We start from the raw sequence: 25,029 nt of genomic DNA on the forward strand, positions 1-25,029 counted from the left end.
TTTTGAGAATAATTGAAATTTTTTTTTGAAAATAATTGAATTTTCAAGACAAAATTTATTACTTTTAAAAATAATTGAATTCTTGTGATTAATATTGTTATTTATGAATATAATTGAATTATAATTATTATTTTGCAAAGAATTTTATTAAAATGCGTCAAAATAATTGAATTTTCGGGATTAATTTTGTTATTTATCGACATAATTGAATTCGTTCGAAGAATTATTTATGTAAATAATTGAATTCTTGGGAAGAATTTTATTAAAATCTAAAAGAATAATTGGATTATGTCAAAAAAGATTTAAATAGAATTGTATTTAAAATAATTGATTTCTTTGGAACAATTTTATTAAAATATTTGAAAATAATTGAATTCTTTCAAAGAAATAAAAAAAAATATTTTTTTGAAATAATTGATTTTTTCGAGGAATTGAAATTAAATTTTTAACAATTGAAATCCTACGAAGAATTTTATTATGTATGGAAAATAATTGAATAGTTGCTAAGAATTGTATTAAAATTTTAAAAAATAATTGAATTCCTGAGAAGAATTTTATTATTTATGAAAATAATTGAATTATTGTGAAAATTTTTATTAAAATATTTAAAAAGAATTGAATTTCTGTGACTATATAGATATTGATAATAATTGAATTTCGAATACTTTTTGAAAATAATTGAATCGTTTTAAAGAGTTTGTTTATGATTTTTGAGAATAGTTTTTTGATTTCCAGTATTTGCAAATTTAAAGTTATGGAAATTCTCAAAAAAAAAATAACAGAAATAGTAGCTTTTAGTGGCTGATATCTAAAAAAAGAACTTAAATAGTAGCATAACGTAAAAAAAGTAGTAAATAGTAGGTTTTAGTAGATGAAATGAAATGAAAAAACAAAAAGAAGAAGAAGCAAAATACAAGAAAGCGATCAAAAAAGTTCGCTGAAATAAAAGAAAAGTTAGATACCCAAAAAAAAAAAAAATGAAATACAGAGTCTAGTCTTTGAAATAATCTTCATGTTCTCATCTATTGTCGCAGCGCTTTTTGTCAAGCGAAGCTAGTGTACTCTCGATACGACGTCGTTCTTGATGAACGAGAGAAGCAAATTATAAATCACTGTGCGTGGATTATGCGTCTGAGTTTCTGCCAACTATACCGATAAAACCACCGATATGCGTCAATTGACCGCTGACAAAGACCATGGACTTTGATCTCTGCAAATGTAGCTTTTAATTTATAAAATTCAAGTTTTTCTCTCCTCTGCGATTTCTTTTCACACACGCACACAAAAAAAGAAAAAAGAAGAAAGAGAAAAAAACGAAACCTTGAATTAGAGACGCAAATTTCTTAGAAAATAATATTTCTCTCAATATATACATAAATCTTCCGTAATTTTAGAAAATGTGTGTCTCATTTCCTCTCTGTTTCAAAGATGTTTTGTCTTCTAATCCCTACAACATTGAAAATTTCAAATTTATTATAAAGAAAACATCAAATAAAAATCAAATACAGAAAAAAAAAATTGAAACTCACCTTTGAAGATTTTTTTTTCATGTTAATATAGTCTGTCTCTTGCTAACTTGTGGGGATTTAAATAAAAAATTCTAAATATAAAAATCTGTAAGAAAATCAAAAATTGAGGAAAATAAATTTTTAAGTTTTAAATAAAAATTTGGCCAATTTGTTGATTAAAAATATAATAAAGTATTTTTTTATTTTTATAGTAGATATTGAAAATAATTGAAATTAATAATTTCGAAAATTTTGTTTTGAAAATAATCGAATTGTTTGAAAGAAATTTATTACAAATTTTTAAGAATAATTTTTTTATTCCAACTTTGGCGAATTTAAATTTGTGCAAATTTTCAACAAAAAAAGTAGCTCTTATTGTCAGAAATTGGAAAAAGTTTCCAAATAGTAGGAAATCGGAAAAAAGTCGTAAATAATATTAGACTGAAAATAAAATTAATTTAATTATCAAATGTTTGTGAAAAAGGAAAGATTACTGTGACTTGGCCTCATTTTCATTGAAACTCTTCATTTTCTATATCAATTGTGATACACACATATATTTTAAATGGCATAAAGATGTATACAATTTCTATATAAACATTCGGCAATAACTTATTCGTATAATTCATTCAATGTAACGCTCACATTTTCTTTACGGTTTCTACATGTTATATTATTAACAAAGACATTTGTTCTTTTACAGTAAAATTCATGAGAAGAGAGTTAAATTCAATCCGAGAAGCAAAAAAGAAGTCATTGCATCTTATTAATTAATTTTTTAATTAATTAATTTAATTAATTTTTTAATTACTGTTAATCAATTTTTTAATTACTTTTAATCAATTTTTAAAAAATCAAGATTTTGTGACTCTTTTTTTCAATATGTGATGAATACTTTTCAAATAATACGAATTTTTTTTTCTACATATTAATTGACAGCCTTTAACAAATATTTTTTTTTCTATTCATTTCGTAATAATTTCAATAACTACTAAGATTTAAATTTTTTTTCTTTTATAGGCGTAAAAATCGTTTCCCTTTTAGGGAAATCGTTTCAAATCGTTTCTCACTTAATGCCAAATTATACGTAATTCTACAATTAATTATAAATTATTCGACTCTTGGCTGATGATAAAATACAAAATTATTTTCAATGTTGACCATTTATAAATGTGTGAAAAATTAAAATTAATTTATAAATTAAAAAATATCAAAAATTAAATAAATGTATATTAAAACAAGTTATTAAACGAACACATTAAAAAATACTCGTGAAAAATTCATATTGGGTATAAAATTAAATTGTACGTTAATAAAAGCAATGTAAAAAAAATGCAGAACATTAAAATTACTAGCAATTTTATTAAAATGGGAATTACATTTTTCGGAAGCGTTTAATTGTTAATGCAGAGAGGCAGTGAAACTTTCCGTTAAAAATAAAAATAGAAATTATTTCTCCAAGTTTTAGTAAAATTGCAAAATCTACATAAATCTATTTATTTATTTCTTCTGTTAGAAAAAAAAATTTTCAATAAAAATGAGACAAAAAAAAAAGTATATTTTTACAATAGAACTGAAAATTTTAATTTTAACTAAAAAATCGAAAAGTCACCTAATCCGCAATTCTACATTTAGTAAAAAAAAAAAATAAAATAAAATATTTCTAAGAACATGGAACGATAAGTATTTTCTAGAAAAATAAATTTTGAAACTTAAAAATGATTTTATATCACAAAGATAATTTTTCTTTTGAATTCTATAAATTGAATTAATTCTTTAAATTGAAAGCATTTAAGCAAATTGGACTTGCTAATCTAATTTTTAAAAACTTTCAAATACTATTTTAATATTTTCAAATTCTAATTTTTTTATTTATGAATATGAAAAGACGTTTGTTATGCGGTATGCACTGCACACTTACTTAAAATTCATTGGTTTGCATTTCTCTATAATTTTTATTTACAAATATGTATATTAATAATATAATACCTAAAATTTGGCAACAAGTTTCTCATTCACAATTGATTGTATATAGTCAACATTAACGGCACTATTTAAACAATTGCATTTTTATGTACATTTAAAAACTTTTTCCGCCATTAGCAAAAATGTAAATCACATTTAGCAATTGGCACAGAATATTTTTTTTTATTTATAATTTAAAAATTATAAGGTTGTCATGAGTTTTTTTTCATTAATATTTCTTACTCCTTTTTTAAGCTCTATTACTTCTTTTTTCTGATTTTCAGAGTCAAGTTAAAAATATTTTTTAAGATTAAAGTTAAAATAATGGCAAAAATCACCGTTTTCCTCTGTGATTTAAGGACTTTCGCTTAAGAATCTGCTTTTAAAAATAATTTAAAAAAAAAAAGTTTATTTGTATAAATATATAATTAAGTATATGTAAAAATCGGATGGTTTAAAAATGTTCCATCTTTCATTAAATAAGTATGAAGCACAATTTTTTACGAATGCTAAATAAACACTCAATAAAGAGTTTTATTAACGCTTTGGAATGCGATAATAAAATCAAATTATGTACTTAGACATAAATAAAATTTGTCAAAATTAAATTAGCTCTTATATTCCTATTTTTGAAAGTTCATTATTTCAAAAGTTTTTTTTTCATTATTTCAAAACGTATAATTTATTATATAAAAGCTTTTTTTCTTTAGATCGATATCAATAATGAATTAACGAATTCATTGAGGTTTGATCTTTCTTGTCGAATTATTTATGCTTTATTCTTTCGTTTTTTTTTAAATACTATTCTTTCGTTTTTTTTAAATATTATTATTCAGGTACGAATAAAAGTGTGAGATTGATGAAAATTTACCTTTTTTTTTTGATAAAACTTTTTTAGTTCTTTTAATCGGAGATCGTAGACTTCCAACTGGATCATTGTTTTGCATCCTCTTTAATCAGGCATTTTAATCCTTTGAACGCGAATCTATTAGAAATTCAAAGACCTTTCGTGGCCAGTTGATTGAAAATCATTCTGGAGCATTTGAATTATTGTAGTCATTTCTTCTTTGCAACCTCTCGGGATGTGAGCAGGCCAAATGACTAAAATCGCGAACCACGTCATTGAATGTTTCATCGCCCGAAACTCCAATTTCGGAATCTTTCATTTCCTCGTTTAATAATCCAAGTCGTAGTCTGTAAAGGAAAAAACGATAATTTCAATTATTTCAAATTCGAAAATAATTATGCAAATGAAATAGAAACAAAATATAGACTATAAATAAAATATAAACAAAATATAGACTATAAATAATTAATAGTTAATAATTAATATTACTAATTAATAGTTAATAATAAATGTTAATAATAAATAGTTAATAATTAATTGTTAATTAATAATTACTGAATTTTTAGATTAGAATTATAAATGAATAGTTTATTTACAAAGTGACTATATCCGCATTTGCCTCTTTCACTGCGATTGAAAGTGGTTTAACACCGGTTTCGTCTTCAATATGTTGATCAGCATGATGTTTCAACAATAAACATACTTGGGCTGTGTGACCTTGGATAAATAAAATAACAATTAATTAATTAATTTTAATTGCCGCAAAAATTGCAAGGTTAAATATTTTTACGATTTTGAATAATTACCCAATTCTGTAGCCAAGTGCAATGGAGTTTTTCCTTCTGCGTCCTGACAATTTATTCGAGCACCATTAAGAAGTAGGTATTCACATGACATTACGGAACCCTAGAAATTTTTAAAAAATATAAACTTTATTATAATTAACTAATTCTGAGTTCTTGAAAAAACTCATCTGTTCGAAATTTATAATAGAATTTCTATTTAATTGATTTTTACCAAAAAAAAAACTACGGGCCTCGGATCGACTTTAAGGCGCGAAAAAATCGCTTTAGTCGAATAACAAAAAAAAATTGAGATTTTATTTTATATTTGTCTAATTTACCCCTTTCACTGATTTATAAATTCAATTATTCAAAACTTGAATAATTTTTTAAAATTAATATTTAAATACTTCGTATTTTTTTCCACAGAAAGTAAAATTTGAAATTGAAATTTAATAATTTCTGAAAATTACAATTATTTCAGAATTAAATTATTTTCTGCAATTTTTAACTAAATTTCATACCTAATTCAATTTTTAATGATTTTTCGAAAGTTATTCAAGAATTAAAATATTTAAATAAAAAAATTCAATTTCTTACTATAATTATAACTGTAACGGACATAGTTTTTCTTTATTTTCCAAATATTATAAGAAAGAAAATTTTAAAATAAATTTTTTAAAAATATTTTAAAATAATTTTTCAATTGTATTCAATTAAAAATCTTCGAAACAGTTCAAATTTGGTAAAATCTTTTTATAATAATGGAAATTTGGCAAAATCTTTTAAAAATAATGGAAATTTGGTAAAATATTTTTAAAATAATGTAAATTTGGTAAATTCTTTTAAAAATAATTAAAATTTGGTAAAATCTTTTAAAAATAATGTAATTTTTGAAAAATATAAAAAAATAATCAAATTTTTGAAGAATTTCAATTTTAAATATGATTAGGTTTTCTCCGAAATATTATTAAGTCTAAAAAAAAGTAAAATTAAAAAATTTTCAATTCACTTCGTTCGAAGATAATTAAAAAATTATCATAAAAAATTCCTGAAAATTAGTTATTTAAAAATATTGTATTATCATTTTTCGAAAATAATTGGTTTTTTGAAAAGAATTTTTGTATAATTTAAAAACAAAATAATTAATTTTTTCAAGAATTTTAATTAAAAGTGCTAAAAATGATTGTTTTCTCAATAATAATTATATATAATTAATTTTTTCAAAGCTATTTTTAATTAATTTTCATTTTTCAAATTTACACTTGAAGATTTTTCATTAAAATTTTTGCGAATTCAATTATTTTCAAAATTTGCAATAAAAATTCTTCAAAAATTGTAATAAAATACTTAAAGAGTAAATCAAATATTTTCAATTAAATTTTACTAAACTTTAATTATTCCAAATCTTTTCAATTGTATATTTCGAAAACTTAATTAGAAAAAGTATTCAAAAATAATTTTTGAAAGATTTACCTATATTTATACTTTTCGCACTATAAAAATCAAAATAAGTTGCACTTTATTTCAATTTTTATAGATATTTATAGTGTTCTCTAAATTTGAATTAGTTTAAAATACATAAAAAAAGATTATCGAATTAATAAAAATTTGTGAAATTCAACTGAAAATAATAAAATTTATTAAAGAATTTCCTTAAAAACTTTATAAAAAATCGAATTTTCAAAGTATTTTAATTTAATAAGTGATAAATAATTGAAAATTTTAGAAGAAATTGAAATTTCTTTACATTCTATTAAAACTAATTAAATTCTTTTAAAGAATTTTATTTAAACTTTTCGAAAATAATCAAGGCAAGTTAGTAACTGTAATTATAATATTAATTTTAAAAATTACTTCGCAATATATTTAATTATTTTCATAAATAGTATAACTCGTTGCAGAATTTCAATATTTTTAATACAATTTTAATCGAATTCCTCGAAAAATGTAATTATTCTTAAAATTTTTATTAAAATTCGTCAAAAGAAATAATTCTATTATTTCTAGAAACTGTAACAAAATTCTTCTCAAGAATTCAATTATTTCTATAAATAGCAAAATTCTTCAGATTTACTAAATTCTTCTGAATATTATTTTAAAAAAAAATTCTTCACAAGAATTCAATTATTTTTACAAATTTCCATAAAATTCTAAAAATCAATTCAATTTTTTTGAAAAGTAATAAAATTCTTCGCAGAAATTCAATTATTTTCGTAAATAATAAAATTCTTTGCAGAAACTCAATTTTTTTATAAATAAAAAAATTGTTCTTCACAATTCAATTGTTTTCTAAAATTTTAATAAAATTCCACGCAAACATTTAATTATTTTTATAAATATGTAATAAAATTCTTTAGAAGGATTCAATTACTTTTAGAAATAGTAAAATTCTTTGCAGAATTTCAATTAGTATCAAAACATTTTAATAAAATTGAATTAATCAAATTTTCAATTATAATTATGAACAGACAAGATTATTTTAAAAAATCGAAAAATTTCTTTGTTTAATTAATTTATTTTCCAAATTTTTAATTAAAATTATTAAAAAAAAACATTATTTTCAAAAAATTTAAAGAAACTTGTTAAAAGAATTTAATTATTCATAAAAACGAATAAAAAATTTGGAAGCCATTTATAGATTTATTTATGTTCGAAATCAAATAAATTTAAATTTGACGAGAAAAAAAGCGGGAAAAATTAGGACAAAACCAGGAAATAACTGAGAATTTTGTTGAACGAAAATAGTAGACACCCAGAAATAGTCTCAATTTTTGAAAATAAGTCGAAAAAAGTCATAATATCCGAGGCCCAAAAACTACCAAAATTACTAAAGTTCCAAAAGTAGAAGTAAAAACTACCAAATTAATTTTACAATAAAATAAAAAATACAATTAAAATCAAATTGTAAAACTTGTTTCATATTTAATGAAAATTATAAAAACTTTGAAAACTCACACTAATTATCGCCTGATGCAATGGACTTCGTCCTCTATCATTGACATTGTTCCACAATTTGTCAGCACCAACGGCCAATGCGGCGCACATAACAGGAAGATTATGCGCCACAGCAGCTTTATAAAGCAACATATCGGGATGTAAATTTTCAATATCTTCCTCATCGGCAAATTCCTCTTCTTCGCCAGCCGTTGAATCCTGATCGGAACTTAATTCCAAACTCGATTCTAACATTGATTTGGGCAAATCACAGCCAAATAGAAGAATATCGGAATCCTTTATTTTATTTTTACACTTTTCCGTATCGATATCCTTGCTTTCGGAACGATCGCAAATGTCATTTGAAATAGCAGCACTACTGGAGAAATCAACACTTTTCAATGATGAATTACTATCTGAACTATTATTTTCCTTACAATTGTTATCATTAATTCCCAAACTCATCAATTCGGCTTCTCGAACAATCTTTAAATAATCTTCTGGAAGAATTTTATACAAAGTTGATTCATTTTTTAATACAACATTGACACTGTCGTCTGAACTAACAGAGTCTCTCTCGATTTTTTTCGATTTTTCCGATGATGAGCATAGACTCTCGGTTGAATTTGTTTCCTCGGAACTGACAGATTGCGATGATTCTTTCACTGATTTTAATGTGGGAATTTTATTTTTACTTGTTAAATCCATTTTGTCTCTGCTTCGTGGTCTTCTTCGTAATTTTCTAACGCTCCACATGCGAAAATGCATTGATTCTCGACTTGCGTGTTGTCCCGTTGTTAACGTGGTGAGTGATTTTACAAATTTTTTGTCTATGTACTTGGATTTTATCCAAGCCTCGCGAAATGTTCTGTAAGGAAAGATAATTTTTTGTTTCATATAAATTTGAGATTGGATAAATTAAAGGAAATGAAGAAAGTTGAAAAACTTACGCATTGCATTTTGGCGTTGCCTTTATAATATCCGGTGGTATTGGTAGAGCTTCGTAAATATTATTCACTACTGTGTTTCCTAGCTCGGCCATGACTTTTAAAATTTCCGGCTCCCAATCGTCGAGTGTCAATGATCTTACTTTACTGTAATGAACTCCAAGACTTCTGTGAGCGCCTGAGCAAGCAATGCAAAGAGTGATGCCCAAATTAATACTCGCCCATGTTGGATTATCGCCTCCGCAATCGCAACAACTATTGTTTCCTGGTATTTTTAGCAGTTGTTCCCATACCCTGGAAAATAGTAATCTATATTAATAATCGTTGTATTTCGGTAATCTATTCGCAGTTTCATGTTAGTTATTGTTTGCTTTTTAATTTCCCAAACGTTTTTAATAATTTTTCTTTTCAAATATTTTCAATTTTAAAATTAATGTATTAAAAATCATTGAATTCTTACAAAGAATTTTATCAAAAAATTTGAGAATAATTGAATTCCTTCGCAGAATTTTATTATTTATGAAAATAATAGATTTCTCGAGAAAAATGTAATTAAAATTTTTAGAAATCCTAATTAAATTCTTTTGGAAAATTTCTTTGGATTTTTTTTTTTAAATAATGGATTTTCTTTAATAATTTTAATTGAAAATTGTGAAAGTAATTTAATTTTATGAACAATTTCTTTCAAAAATTTTTAAATAATCGCGTTTGTTAATAATTGAAATGAAACATTTTGATTATTTAATCAAATTTAATCAATTAAAATTTTTAGAAAATAATTAAATTTTTCTCAGAATTTTATTAAAATTTTCTAAAATAATTTAATTCATTCAAGGAATTTTATTAAAATATAGAAAATAATTTAATTCTTTTGAAGAATTTCTTTGTGTTTTTTTAAATAACTCAATTAATTAATTTCAAATTTTTGAAAATAATTGAAATTCTGTAAAGAATTCAATTATTTATGAAAAAAAATTGAATTCTTGACAAGAATTTGTTTCAAATTTTTGAAAATAATTGAAATCCTCCGAAGAATTTTATTAATTAAGAAAATAATTGAAACCTTGAAAAGAATTTTACTTTTTATGAAGATAATTGAATTTTTAGGGAGAATTTTATTAACGTTTTTGAACATAATTGAAATCCTTTGAAAAATTGTATTATTTATGGAAATAATTTTAATCTTGCAAAGAATTTTATTAAAATTGTATTGAAATAATTAAATTCTCGCCAAGAATTTGATTATTTATGAAAAAATTGAATTCTTCCCAAGAATGTCTTTAAAATTATTGAAAATAATTTAACTCTTGGCAAGAATTATATTTCAATATTTGTTGACAATAATTGAATTGTTTTAAAGAATTTTATCAAAATTTTAGGAAATAATTGAATCGTTTCCAGAAATTCTATTAAAATTGTTCATGTTATTCAAATTTTTGAAAGAAATTTAACTCTTGGCAAGAATTACAAATATTTTAATTTTTTGAAAATAATGAAACTTTTTAAATCATTTTCATTGCAAATTTTAAAAATAATTGAATTTTATAAAGAATTTATTTTCAATTTTTTAAATAATCGTACTTATTAATAGTTCTAAATCTAAATAATGATTTTATTAAAATTATTGAGAGAAAATTAAATTCTTTTAAACCATTTTGTTTTAATTTTCGTAATTAATTACATTTTTTTGAAGAATTCCTTTAAAATAATGTATTTTTTTAAACAATTTTTATTGTAAATTTTGTTAATAATTGAAATTTAAAAGAAATTTTATCAAAACTTTTGAGATTAATTAAATTAATATTTTAGAAAAATGTTATTATAATTATTTAAAAATAATTCAACTTATTCGAGAAATGATATTAAGATTGGATTAAAAATATTTTAATTCCTAAGAAGAATTTATTTATTTATACAAATAATTGATACGTTTTAAAGAATTTTATCGAAATTTAAGGAAATAATTTAATTTTTTCGTGAAATTTTATTAAAATTGTTTGGAAACAAATTGAATTTCTAAAAAAAAACTTATATTATTCATAAAATTGTATTATAAATACATAAATAAATAAATAAATAAATAAAATAATTGAATTTTCTGAAGAATTATTATTATTTATAAAAAAATTGAATTTCGGCAAAGAATTTTATTATTTACGAAAATAATTGAGTTCTTGAGAAAAATGTTATTAAAATGTTTTGATAATAATTGAATTCCTGTAAAGAATTTTACTATTTATAAAAAAAAATAATTGAATTTTTGTAAAGAATTTTTTTATTTATAAAAATAATTGAATTTCTGCCAAGAATTTTATTATTTACGAAAATAATTGAATTCTTCGGAAAAATTTTATTAAAATGTTTTAAAATTAATTGAATTGTGGAGAATAATTTTATTATTTATAAAAATAATTGAATTTTTCAGGAGAATTTAAAAAAGTTTTTAAACATAATTAAATTTATGCGAAGAATTTTATTACTTTTGAAAATAATTGAATTGTTTTTTTTAGAATTTTATGAAAATTTATGAAAATAATTAGATTCTTGTGAAGAATATTTTTTTAAAATAATATTCAAAAGAATTTATAGTAAATCTGAAGAATTTTGCTATTTATAGAAATAATTGAATTCTTGAGAATAATTTTGTTACAGTTTCTAGAAATAATTGAATTCTAGAGAAGAATTTTGTTACAGTTTCTAGAAATAATTAAATTATTTCTTTCAACGAATTTTAATAAAATTTTTAAGAATAATTACATTTTTCGTGAAATTCGATTAAAATTGTATTAAAAATAATTGAATTCTTTAGTAAAATTTTATTCAAATGTTTTGAAAATATTTGAATTCTATCAAAGAATGTTATTTACAAAAGAAGTAAAAAATTTAAAAAATTTAAAAATTTCTGCGACAAATTTTATAAAAATTTTTGAAAATAATAAAGAAGAATAATTAATTTGGCAAACTTTTTGATTATCTCACCTAGTTTTCGGTTTGGGAGGAGGTCGTATTGGCCCTTTACTATCGTGTGTCGGAACATAAAGAGTATTGAAATTTGAAACTGTCCCCGTTCCCCTTTGAATTGCAGCGCCGATAGCTTGCTGCATTGCCGTTATCCATGCTAAGTACATTTCTTCACTGTCTGCTTGCAACATGTGACTCCTATAATTAGAAAATAATTTATTTCCTTTTCTTTTCACAAATTTTTCTAAATCATATTCCCATCAGCAGCAGCAGCAAAAAAAATTGTATAAACAATAAACTCACTTTGTAGGACTAAGAACTTCAAAACAATTTCTTCTATCGAAATCAACAGCAGGTTTAACAGTGCATAAACGAAGATCCTCTTCCATAATTGTAAAATCCTTGTCACCACTTCGCTTACGATAAACAAGTTGATGATCCTTCAAACAGAACCATCTTCTATTCCACGTTTTAAATGCATTGCTCGTTCTCTTAAATAAATAACCTTCCATTTTATTATTTCCAACACTTTCCGATGGAATAAAATCGCGATTGGTCACGTAAATATGTCGATTTTCCATTTCCTTCTCCAATTTCGTTGAGTCGCCTCTCATTCGACTTAAATCATCGCTGAGTGTCTTGAGAAATGGATCCAAATCCTGAGCCAAATCACTCCCCTGATGATAGAAAGTAATACACGCGTGCATATAACTCAATAATGTTCCAAGTATCTCATGTCTTCTGCGGGCTTGAAGCATTGTTAAAGCATGAACATAATCCAAAGCTGTGTGACGAAAACACGATCGAGTTGCTGACAAAATATTCGATGTCTCCTCATATTCAGCGGGTCGTGATTTTTGCACTTGAGAATTTCGATTTAGCGCTATATCCAAATCACCAGATATTTTATCAAAATAATGTCGAGATTCCTTGACTTTTTTAATATCACTGCGGAGAAAGAGAGAGAGAGAGAGAGAGAGAGATAAATGGTAATAAAAAAAAATTTTATTATCAATTCGACTGAGTCATTAATTAAACTCGATTAATTTCTTACCTTTTTACGAATGAGTTCAGATCTTTTATCACAGTTCTCGACGCTTGATCCAAAAGAATTGTTTGGAATTTGTTCATTTCTTGTAGGGCGTGAATCAATTTGTTTAAAAATGCCATTATCTCTGCATCATCGCTGAAATAGAGAGATAACTCCCAAAGACTATTTGCAAATTGACTGAAAGGTGGAAAGAAAATTTTATTTATTATTCTTTAATTACTATTAATAACTTACGTTAATTGTTATATTTATCAGGCCTTGGATCGACTTTAACGAGCAAAAAAAGTCGCTTTAGTCGATTAAAAATAGAGAAAAAAGTCGAAAAAGTCATTTATTTAATTTAGTGCTGTCACAAAAATTTTATTTTGTTTTTCCCTGATTCTTCACTGATTTCTAAATTTAATTAATCAATACTTTCAATAATTTTGCTAAATAAATATTTAAATGCTTCTTATTTTTTTTTCGCAGAAAATACAATAAAAAAAATTTCAACTTCTGAAATTTAATAATTTCTAAAAATTAAAACAAAAAACTATTTAAAAAAATTGAAACTAAAAACTTTTTTCCCTGCCAAAAATTCAATTATTTTCTACAATTTTTATCTAAACTTTATCTTTAAATCAATTATCTGTATTAAATTTTAATAATTTTCCTAAAGTTCTTAGAGAATTAAATTATTTAAATAAAAAAAATTCAATTTTTTATAATAATTATTGAAACCGTACACATTTCTTTTTAAAGATATTATGATATAATATTTTCAAAAATTTTAATAAAGAAATTCGTAAAATTAACTTTTTAAAAATATTTCTAAATAATTTTTGAAAGACAATAATTTTACAATTGCATACAATTAAAAAATGCCCAAATAATTAAAATTTGGTAAAATCTTTTAAAAGATAATTTAAATTTATTGTAAAATGTTTGAAAAATAATTGAAATTTGATGAAATCTTTGAAAAATAATTGATTTTTTAAAAAATATAAAAAAAATCAAATTTTTGAAGAATTTTAATTGTAAATGATTTCTGAAAAATTCAAAAATAGTACATTTTTAAAAATTTTAATTTACTTTGTTCGAAGGTAATTGAAATTTAAAAAATTATGATAAAACAATTCTAAGAATTAGTTTTTTATAAATAAATTGTAATGAAATTTTTCGAAAATAATTAATTTAATAATTTAAAAAACAAATCATTTTTTGAAGAATTTTAATTAAAAACTTTGAATATGATTATTTTTTCAAAAAAGTTAAAAGTAATTCTAAAAAATTTTAATGTTATTATTTTATGTATGTATTTGGATTTTCGGAAATATTAAAAATAATAAATATCGAAAATATTAAAAATAATTTAATTTTAAAAAATTAAAACAAAATAATTCAGAGAATAACTTTTTTTCAAAACTATTTTAATATTATTTTTAAAACCTAATTTTAATTAATTTTCATTTTTATTGAATTTACACTTGAAGATTATTCATTAAAATTTTTGAGAATTCAATTATTTTCAAAATTTTCTTTTTTAAAATTCTTTGAAAGTTAATTTTCAAAAATTTGTAATAAAATACTTGAAAAAATTTTGTCTCAAAATTTGGAAAAAAAGTCGCAATTTCTTTTAAATAAGTCGATAAAAGTCGCAAGAATTTCATTATTCTCATAAATAATATTTTTAAGAGCAATTCAATTATTTTCAATACAATTTAAATAAAATTTCTAGAAAAATACAATTATTTTTAAAAATCTTAATTAAATTCAATTGTTTTCAAGAATTTTAATATAAATTCAATTATTTTTGACAATTTTGATAAAATTCTTTTAAAAAAATCATTATTTTCAAAATTTTTAATAAAATTCCTTCATAAATAAGAAAATTCTTCGCAAGAGTTAAAATATTTTCATAAACAATAAAGTTCTACAAAAGAATTCAATTATTTTCATAAATAATAAAATGTTTCGAAGAAATTCAATTATTTTCATAAATAATAAAATGTTTCGGAGGAATTCGATTATTTACAATACAATTGTAATAAAATTTTTCGAAAGAAATACAATTATTTTTAAAAATATTTAAATTCAATTATTTTTAAGAGTTGTAATAAAAATTCAATTATTTTCAACAATTCTGATAAAATACGTCGAAACAGTTCAATTTTTGTTATAAATTGTAAAATTCTTGGCAAGAATTCAATTATTTTCGTAAATAATAAAATTCTTCTGATAAATTCAATTATTTTCAATACAATTTTAATCACATTTCTAGGAAAAAATTCAATTATATTCAAGATAAGTTCAATTATTTTAAAAAATTGTAATAAAATTTTCTTAAACAATTCAATTGTTCTCAAAAGTTTTTAATAAAATAGATAATTAAAATAATTTTAATAGTTTAATAATTACAACAATAATTTTGATAGTTTAATAATTTATTACGTTAAAGTTTAATATTATCAATTATAATAGTTAAACCATTTAAAAAAATTTCCTGTGGCAAATAAAGATTAAAAAAAATAGAATTCAAATATTGAGATGCATCAAAGTGTGAAGCTTATCATTAAAAAAAAAAAGACTTGATTGTATTCTACGCGGGAACTACGGTATGAGTCATATATTGAAGCAGAGAAATAATTTGCCCGCGTTTCCTGCCCCCCTTTCGTTTGGTTCACAACATATAACTATACACAAGCACATGTCACATTCCTGGGATACTCACAGTTATTATACGACTTGGGAAAAAATATATTTTCATCTAATTCAATAAAAATTACAAAGAACGTCTTTTTATGTGTACTTGAAAATTTGCTTTGAAATTATTTTTTCTCCTTAAAGAAACTGAATATTTCTTTCTATAAATTATCGTTTATAAGAAGAAAATTCAATAATAAAATAACAAAATGAAAAATAATTAGCTATATACAATTATGTAAATTTTTTACTTGTAAAATAGAAAAATTTTAATACCTTTGTTGTCCTATAAAATGTTTTCCAGCATCAATCATAGAACTGCAGTTTTTTATAACCTGAAAATATAACAATTTTTTAATTTAATTTTTTTAATTAATTTTAATTTTTTTTTAATTAATTAATTTTTTTAATTTAAATTTACTTCAATATTTTTTATTGTGTTAAATAAGTTAGTTAAATAAGCAATATAAAGATAAAATAAATAAAATTAATGTAGAATATTGATTACTATTTATTAATTACATTATTAATCAAGAATAAATACAAAATAAATAACAAATTTTTAGAAATATTCGACCTAAAAGAAGTGAAATAATACCTTATCTAGTTTTTGCTCCAGTTGATCTATATTGCTTTCCATATCTTCAATGCATATTCTGTAAAAACAAGTGTTTCGAATATTATTTTAAATCTTCGATTTTAAATATCTTGATATTTAAAATAAAATAAATTATTTATAGAGAAAAAAAAACTTTTTTCGCCCCATTTTCAAAAAGAAAATAATAATTATTTCAAAAGATTGAGGTTAATAACCTGTGAATTAGAAATCAAAATCTCGAAAAACGAACAAAGAACCTACAATTTACATATTTCATGTGTGAACTAATCAGAAGAAGATGTAAGATTCTGAAACACTTATTGAGCATCATTAACGATAGTAACAGCTGCGCTTGAACCCACATATTTAAATCTCATTTACAGAATAAGCAAACACTTTTAGGGGGATAAATTAATTTCTTACCGGAATTTTGGTGTATCTCGCAAACATTCATCAAATTCGATGAAAGCCTTCATGTTGAGTTTATTGTTTTTCTCTTTTTTTTGGGGTGTAAATTGAAGAACTCAAGTACTAGCAATCTTTTATTATTTCCGCTTTCTTATAAAAAGTGAGATCACATAATGTACGAAACAATGTTGTAAACTTTGACGATGCACAAAAACACATTCACTTCTCACTTTTTGTTGAATTTATTTTTTATATCTTAAAACACTGACTGACTACTGTCAAAACTCAGTCAGCTGTTTACAAAGTGCAAGTGCTACCAATGTGATGAAAACAAATATTCATGGAACTTTAGGGGGAGTTCCCATCTCTTTCTTTTTGCGAATATTGAAAGAGGATAGAAGATTGAATTGTGAGGTTGATAAAATTCCCGCCAGGGGGCGAATTGTTTTATATTTGCAATATGAGTTTTGCTTTCTCTGTCTCTTTGTTGAGTCGATGGCTGTCAAAAAACGATTGTCGGTCAAAAGTAAACATTTCAATTTTCAACCGGATTGTTTTTATTGTTTTCCTCAAGCAATTTAAGAAGAAGAAAAAGAAGTTTTTATTGTTTTCAACCGGATTGAAAAAATGAAAATTACATTCTATTGAACTTGCGACCTTTTTTCTTTCAATACTTCTGGGATTTATTATTTTATATTTATACGACACGAAAAGAAAAATAACTCAGGAATTATCAGTGTTTTTGTAAGGTAAGTAAATTTAATTATTTATTTTAACAATTAATTTAAAGAAGTAATTCTTCAATTATTTACTTTGTTACAGGCCTCGGATATTGACTATTTTGACATTTTTCAACTATTTTCAAAAGATTGTCACTTTTTTCGACTTGCTTTAAAAAATTGCAACTTTTTCGACTTTTGGTCCAAATATTGCAACAAAATACCACTTTTTTTTTAGTATAAAATACAACTTATTTCTATTTTATAAATCTTTCAAAAATAATTTTTGAATAATTTTCCTGATTAAATTTTCGAAATATAAAATTAAAAACATTTTGAAGAAATTCAATTTTGTAAAATTTAATTTATAATAATTGATTTTTTCCAAGTATTTCATTACAATTTTTTAAAATAAAAAATTATAAAGAATTTTAATTGCAAATTTTCAAAATATGATAAATAATTAAATGTTTGTAAAATTTAATTGAAAATAATTGATTTTTTTCAAGTATTTTATTTATTTTATTACAATTTTTGAAAATCAAATTATGAGGAATTTCAATTGCAAATTTTCCATTCAATTCAATTTGTTGAATTCTCAACAATTTTAATGAAAAGTCTTCAAGTTTAAATTTGAAAAATGAAAATTAATAAAAATTAGCTTCCAAAAAATTATATTTAAAAATATTTATTTAAGATTTATTTATTTATTTAAGAATATTTTCATTCTATTTTTTAAAAATTCAATTATTTTCAATATTTTCAAATACAAATTTTCGAATATTCAAATACATAAAAAAAATAAGAACATTAAAATTTTTTAAAATTATTTTTAACATTTTGGAGAAAATAATCATGTTCAAAACTTTTAATTAAAATCCTTCAAGATCTTAATTAGATTCTTTTTAAATTAGACGAAAATTCTTGTAAGAAATTCAATTAATTTCAAAAAATTAAATTACAATATTTTTAGAAAACTAATTCTTAGATTTGTTTTATTATAATTTTTTTAAATTCAATTATATTTGAACAATGAAAATTTAAATTTTCTTAAATTTACTTATTAAAATTTCGGAGAAATTATGTTCATATTATTAATAAAAATTCTTCGAAAACATTAATAACTTCTTTTTTAAATAAATATTTCTTTAATAATTACTATAATTTAAAATTTTAAATGAAATTTATTTTTTAATCAATTTTTATTAGAAGATTTTACGAGAATTCAATTATTTAAATAAAAAAACAAATAATTTATTAAATAATTGAATATTTCTTAAAATTGAATTTTAATGAAGAATTTTATCAAAATTTTTAAAAATAATTGAATTCTTGCAACGAATTTTATTCAAAAATTTTTAAAAGAATTTAATTCAAATCTTTTTAAATAAATTGGATCTCTCAGATTTTTTAAAACTTTTTTAAAAATAATTAAATTCCATTGAGAAATTTCATTAAAAAATTGAAAATAATTGAAATCTGATGAAGAATTTCTTTACATTTTGTTTTAAATAATTTAATTCTTGTGAAAATATTTATTTTTGAAAAAAATTAAATTCTTGTGAAGAATTTTATTTTTTACGCAAATAATTGAATTGTTTCGAAGATTTTTATAAACATTTTTGACAATAATTGTATTCCTTGAAAGAATACAAATTTATAAAGCATTTTATCAAAATGTTTTAAAATAATTTGAATTCTCAGGAAAAATTTTATTATTTATGAAAATAATTGATTTCTTGAGAAGAATTTTATTAACTAAATCTTGTAAAGAATTTTGTCAACATTTTTTTAAATAATAGAATTTTTAAATGAATTTTATTTAAATTTTTCGAAATAGTTGAATTTCTCAGAACTATTTTTTTTCAATTCTCAAAAAAAAAAATTAAAAATAACTGAATTCCTGTGGAATTTTTATTAAAATTTTGTTTAAATAATTGAATTCTTTTGGAAAATTTTATTAAAATCGTAGATATTAAAAATAATTGAAATGAGGAAAATTTTTGGAAATAATTGAAATTTTACTAAAAATTTTATTAAATTTTTTGAAAATAACTGAATTTTGAAGAAGTATTTTATTATTTATAATAAAAATTTAAATTTGGACGAGAATTTAAAAAAATTTTTGAATATAATTAAATTTTTGCGAAGAAGTTTATCACTTTTGAAAATAATTGAATTTCTGTAATCAGTTGTTAAGTTATTTAAAAATAAATTATTGTCAGAAATAGAAAAATCGAAGGTTTTGTATTAGAATTCGTGGCATTTTCATAGTTTATGAGGCAAACAAAAAAGACTCCAAAATTCAGAATTTTCTTATAAATTCTAAAAATTTAATTTTTTCCTGTACTTTTAAAAAAAAATCCCTGACTTTTCCCTGATTTCCCTGACCAATTCTAATTTCTCTGAAATCCCTGAATTTAATTTAGAAATCAGTAAAAGGGGAAAATCAGGAAAATACAAAATAAAATTTTTGTTGACAACACTCAATTAAATAAACGAATTTTTCTTTTTAATTGACTAAAGCGATTTTTTTGCCCCTTAAAGTCGATCCGAGGCCTGTTATTATTAAAATTGAATTAAATTAAAATTGTAGCATAAAAATAATTTGAGTAATGTAAATATCAAAATTTAGAATTAAATTTTAATTTTCTGATACAATTTTTAGAAATGGATGATCCAATGACATTAAAGAGACCAAAGGCGAAGGAAAACGAAGATGATTTACTACGAATGCAGGAGGAATTTCTCCAGTCGAATACTAAACCATCAGTAAATATTTCTTCAGATCAATCAAGTAATCAAAATAAATGTTCCAAGCGAACGTCAAAGTTCGCTTTAAGTAAAAAATTGAAAACCAACTCCAAAGATGATCCAAACTTAGAAATTTCTCCTTCGACTTTCATTCTTGGTAACATTGTCGAAAGAAATGCATCGGACCAATTTTATCCCATATTTAAAAACGAAGCAAGTTCTTCAAAAACTGGTTTCCCGTCTATTTTCATTTCTGAAGAATCGAAGGGAAATAAGGAAGGAAGTTTATTTATGCAAGCACTTTCAAAAGAGGGGAAAATAAATAAACCTTCAAAAGAGGGGAAAATTGATGTTAAATTTGAAGATTATGGTCTGATGACAGAGGAGGATATTCTTCGTGAAAAGAGAAAGTTGGAATCGACATTGAATCCGAGTTTAATAGAATTTATCAAGCGGAGAAAGAGGGAAAAGGAACGATCCGATGACTCACGAATCAAAAAAGAGGTGAAATTTCAAAGTTTGACTGAATCGAAGAGGGAGGAAATTCCGGAAAAAAGTTCAAACGAATCGAAGAGCGAGGAACTTCCGGAGATGATGGAGGAAATTTTCACCGAGGCGAAGAGAAATAATTGGGTCCATATGGACGTTGTCGAGAAGGAGAAGACAAAATGGATGGAGGAGGTTAAGAAAAGTGAAGAGATCGATAGGAACGAACCGTATAATGCTCGTTTTGATTTTAATGGAATTCTGCTTCCGTTCAATGACGATAGTATCACGATTGACAAGGGTTTACATCACCATGGAGATGAGCCGGAACGTCCTGGATATTCACTGCAGGAATTACTTCAACTTACCCGTTCGTCATCTCTTCAGCAACGTTCAATCGCTCTGCAAACTTTGGCAAACATCATCGAGAAGAGTCGACGAGGTTGGTACGATTCCGTTCTCCATCCAGCACCACTCTCAGCTCTGAATGAAAAAAACCTACTTCTTTTGTTACGTTTCTCGATTGACGATTCATCGACTCCTGTCGTCACCTCAGCTCTACAAGCGCTTAGAAATTTTCTCTATAACGAAGAAGACGAGGTTTGTCTAGATCGTTATTTTGGACTTGACGATTTTTCCGAACCGATTCTCAAACCTGAGTTGGAGAAGGACTTGGATTTGGCAGCTCTCAAGGATCACGAACTTGCTCGTTTGGACACCGTCGCAACTTGTTTTCGATCGGACCTTGTGCCGAGAATTCGGTACATTTTGAGTGATATGCACCCACCGCCGATTGGTGTTTCTTCGTGTTTGGAAATTTTGATTCGGTTATGTAGACACTCGGTGGAAATGGCATTGAATATTCTTGGGGTTGAAAATTTGCTGGAGGTGATTAGTAGAAATTTTGTTCCCTTGACGAGTCGTAAGTTGATTGATAGGGAGAATGTGACGGATGCTTACGGTGTTCCGATAATTAGTGCACTGAGATTTTTTCGGATTCTTGTAACGTATGCGGGAAGACCGGCAGTGGAGAAACTTTGTCGATTGAATTTGGTCGGTTCGATTATTTCCTACTTGGGCTGTGAGGCTGGATCTAGTGGAACTTTTCTGTATATCGAGTGTCTACGACTTTGGAAACTTATTTTGCTTCATGGTTTTACGCACGATGCGCTCAGTGGTTCGAGAATTATTTTGCAATCCCAAGAGAAGATTTGTTTTGAAAAACTTAATATTGGAGAGGCTTCGGAATTATTTTGTGAACACGCGGCAGCTTTATTGTCGGTGGTGAGTCATGAGGATTCATTTCGATCGGATATTTTGCTGTCGTTGAAGAAGTGGAGTACACAATTATCTAGTGCTACGTCGCCAACTTGGGGAAATATGAAATTGATTCTTCAGGTTTTGTTGGCTTTTGAAGAATTTTCGGAGGGGTCGTTTCAATTTAAATGGTTGTTGAATTCGAAAATTTTCGAAAGTTTGAATTCGACGTCGAATTTATTGAGTGGATTGACGAATGCGAAGGAGAGAAGTCCTTCTTCTTTGCCTTCTCTCGGGGCTTTGACAGAAAATGGTCAATTGCAGCCGATATTGTCGCAGAGCTCCTCTTTTTCTTTTCTATCCCAAGCGTTGCAATTTTTTACCAAATTTTCCCATAGAACCGAAATTGAGTTGTTCTTCACTCAGGGAGATTTTATCAAATACATTACTTCGCTCTCAACTTCCGAATGGTCGTTGGAGAATTCCTGGTTCACTCGACTAGAATTCAATTTTCTGACAAATGTGATAAAAGCAGCGAAAGTATTTCCAGAAATTTCGGAGAAAATGAAAAATACTCTCTGGATTTTGTCTATGAAATTGATTTCCGCTTTGCCGGGAGATTTCTCCTCGCAGACGAGAGAAATTTTGCACTTTATGTTAGATCCGAAAAAAATGAGTGTTCAGGAAATTTTGAGCAATCTTCAAGATTTGAACATAGCGAACGAAAATCAGATTTGTGTAAATTTATCTGTTGAATTAATAACAATTTACGAGAGTTATATTCCTGTGAAGGGAAATTGGGGACAGACGGCATTGCCAAAAGATTGGATCTTTTTACCATTGATCGACACTTATAGGAATTTGAAAATTTCCCATCAAGTTGAGAAAAAAGATAAGGAGAAAATTATGTTTGTTTTGAATTTATATTTGGGACTTCCGGAATTAGTTGAGAATTTAACACCAAATTTACAGTTTAGTCGATTAATTCTTGTTTTTCTCTGCGGAACGGTGTTTAATGAGAAAAATATTTCGCCCCTCATTGAAAGTGTTATGTCAACTTTTTTTAGGAAACACAATAAAAAGTTGAATTTAACGAAAGATGTTCCGGGTTTAAGTTCATTCACCGATATGTTCACGGCTTTGTGTGAAAATTTTTTCTCGCATTCCTATGGTAATAATTATTTTACTCTTGTACTTTTGACATTTATCTCACAACGGCAGGACGTTCATTATAGAAAAATGTTGTGGTCTGAACATGCAGGAACTTTGCGATATATCAAAATAACAATTGATAAATTGTTATGTTCCATTGATGAATTTTTGTATCCGATTGAAACGGACGTTTCGTTGATTAATTGTTACATTTCTTCGTTGCTTTGGGGGACTGTTAAAAAAGAATGGTGCTCCCTTCCGTATATTATTGCCTTACATCACAGTGGAATGTTTTTGAAAAATTCAAATCAATTGGCACTTCAAATGAAAAGTCGATTGGAGAAGTTAGAGCGATCGGAAATTATTGACGAAATTTTAAATTATGATCCGAGTAGAATAGAAAATTCAAAGAATCAATGAATTAAACATTCAATTTCGAAAAATGTGAAGATATTTTGTAAAACTTTAATAAAAATATATTTTGTATAATTCAGGGAGGCCACTTTTTTCATAAAAGAAATTTCACGGTCATTTCCCGGTTCAAAATCTTAAAAATATTTTAGTTTACTTCAAAAATAATTGAAATTTCAAAAAATGTTTGTAATACATTTTTTTGAATATCTTTAATTGTAAAATCATTTTTTAAATAGAATTTTTTAAATAAATATTTAATTATTCAATCTATATTAATATTAGTAATAATAATTCAACATACTAAAATATAGAAATAGTTACTTATAAATTATTTTAGAAAAACGAATCCCCTGACATTTCCAGGTTTTCCAGGTTGCCTAGCAACCTTGATTTTGCATAATTTTGAAAAAATTTTAATCATACCTTTTCCGTTTTAATTTCATTTTTCAATTCCTTTTCTTATTTTTATAAATAATTTTTATTAAAATCCCTATAAAAAGTATTTACATTTATTTTGCTAAACTCTGTATGTTTTGGTTCTCAATGGTGACCAGAGAAGACCGAGGAGAATGCAATCTGCTTCGAGAATAGTCAAATCTTTCGTTGAGCCTAAGAATCTTGTCGATAATTCAAGTTCTTTTATCTTTAAACGTACAATCGAGCCTCTTACATAATCGCTGAAAAAAAGAAGAGTAGAAATTACAATTTAGAATTATTTGAATTATTTATATTGAATCAAAGTTAGAATTTTGAGATTATTACCTTGCGTGTAGTGCAGGTCGTTTACAAACACAATTAAATTTCCATCCGAAATCGATGTGTAAATCGTTCTCAACAACGTGTATGACTTTTCCTTTCACGACTCTTCCGTTTGGATCGCCAAGCTATAAGTAATTTTTCTCTTTATTTGCTATGATTAAATTTATTTTCTACTTGTAAATTTCAATTTATTTTCTAAACAAAGAAAAATATATTTTCAAGTAAACTTTACATTAAAAAATTCGAACTGTTTTTTGTCTTACATCCATAAGTTTCGAATTACGTAGAAGAGTTACAAAACTCTTTCCCTTGACAACTTTTTTCTCCGTTATTGTTTTATATTTTTCCACTGATTTTGCAAATCCTCTTAGTTGATTTTCAATTGAATCTGCCAATAAACTTGATTTTTCTAATGATTCTCTCACTTCTTGGTCGTTTGATTTTTCTGTACATAAATATCGTGCGAATGTTGGACACGATGCAACACTGTTTGTTTTACGAATTTGATTACACAATTTTTCTAATCTCTGCATTTTTAATATATTTTTCTGAGAAATTTATTTACAAATTAATATTTTTTAATTAATTACCACGGAGTAATTGATATTTTTGCCGACTGCACGTGAATGTAAATAAAACTTCTTCCATAGTTGGGAAGTTGAAGAAGCAAATTCAGGGATGGGAAACTTGAAAAATGTTGAAATAACAGGGGTTTTGGCCGTGTGAATAACACTTTATTTACAAAAATAATTTTCTGAGCAGTCGCAGTAGTTCACAGTAGTTGGACCAATGACAGATTAGG

The 25,029-nt window shown here is 24.2% G+C and overlaps 4 protein-coding genes across 4 annotated transcripts in view; 2 read left to right on the forward strand and 2 right to left on the reverse strand.

Annotated features, from left to right (window-relative positions):
* The window catches only part of LOC122510388 (zinc finger protein 236-like), a 73,889-nt gene that overhangs the window by 8,313 nt on the left and 40,547 nt on the right, over window positions 1–25,029 (forward strand). The gene's annotated exons all lie outside the window — the stretch shown is intronic.
* On the reverse strand, window positions 3,713–17,000 carry LOC122510390 (arf-GAP with coiled-coil, ANK repeat and PH domain-containing protein 2). The gene is made up of 11 exons (XM_043625010.1): window positions 16,702–17,000; window positions 16,279–16,336; window positions 15,957–16,015; window positions 13,002–13,175; window positions 12,251–12,895; window positions 11,966–12,145; window positions 8,990–9,280; window positions 8,061–8,907; window positions 5,127–5,226; window positions 4,917–5,037; window positions 3,713–4,667 (listed from the first exon to the last, which is right to left on the reverse strand). Exons 1-11 carry the CDS (start codon window positions 16,752–16,754, stop codon window positions 4,502–4,504), a joined length of 2,694 nt encoding a protein of 897 aa, XP_043480945.1. The 5' UTR covers window positions 16,755–17,000; the 3' UTR covers window positions 3,713–4,501.
* LOC122510389 (RNA polymerase II-associated protein 1) lies at window positions 17,165–23,542 on the forward strand. Its single transcript, XM_043625009.1, has 2 exons — window positions 17,165–17,435; window positions 20,074–23,542. The coding sequence occupies exon 2, from the start codon at window positions 20,076–20,078 to the stop codon at window positions 23,472–23,474; it is 3,399 nt and encodes a 1,132-aa protein (XP_043480944.1). The 5' UTR covers window positions 17,165–17,435; window positions 20,074–20,075; the 3' UTR covers window positions 23,475–23,542.
* LOC122510394 (28S ribosomal protein S28, mitochondrial) lies at window positions 23,928–24,894 on the reverse strand. Its single transcript, XM_043625013.1, has 3 exons — window positions 24,491–24,894; window positions 24,231–24,352; window positions 23,928–24,145 (listed from the first exon to the last, which is right to left on the reverse strand). Exons 1-3 carry the CDS (start codon window positions 24,758–24,760, stop codon window positions 23,986–23,988), a joined length of 552 nt encoding a protein of 183 aa, XP_043480948.1. The 5' UTR covers window positions 24,761–24,894; the 3' UTR covers window positions 23,928–23,985.

The sequence above is a fragment of the Leptopilina heterotoma genome, unplaced genomic scaffold (assembly GCF_015476425.1).
Source record: "Leptopilina heterotoma isolate Lh14 unplaced genomic scaffold, ASM1547642v1 Lhet_68, whole genome shotgun sequence".
NCBI classification, from domain to species: Eukaryota; Metazoa; Arthropoda; class Insecta; order Hymenoptera; family Figitidae; genus Leptopilina; species Leptopilina heterotoma.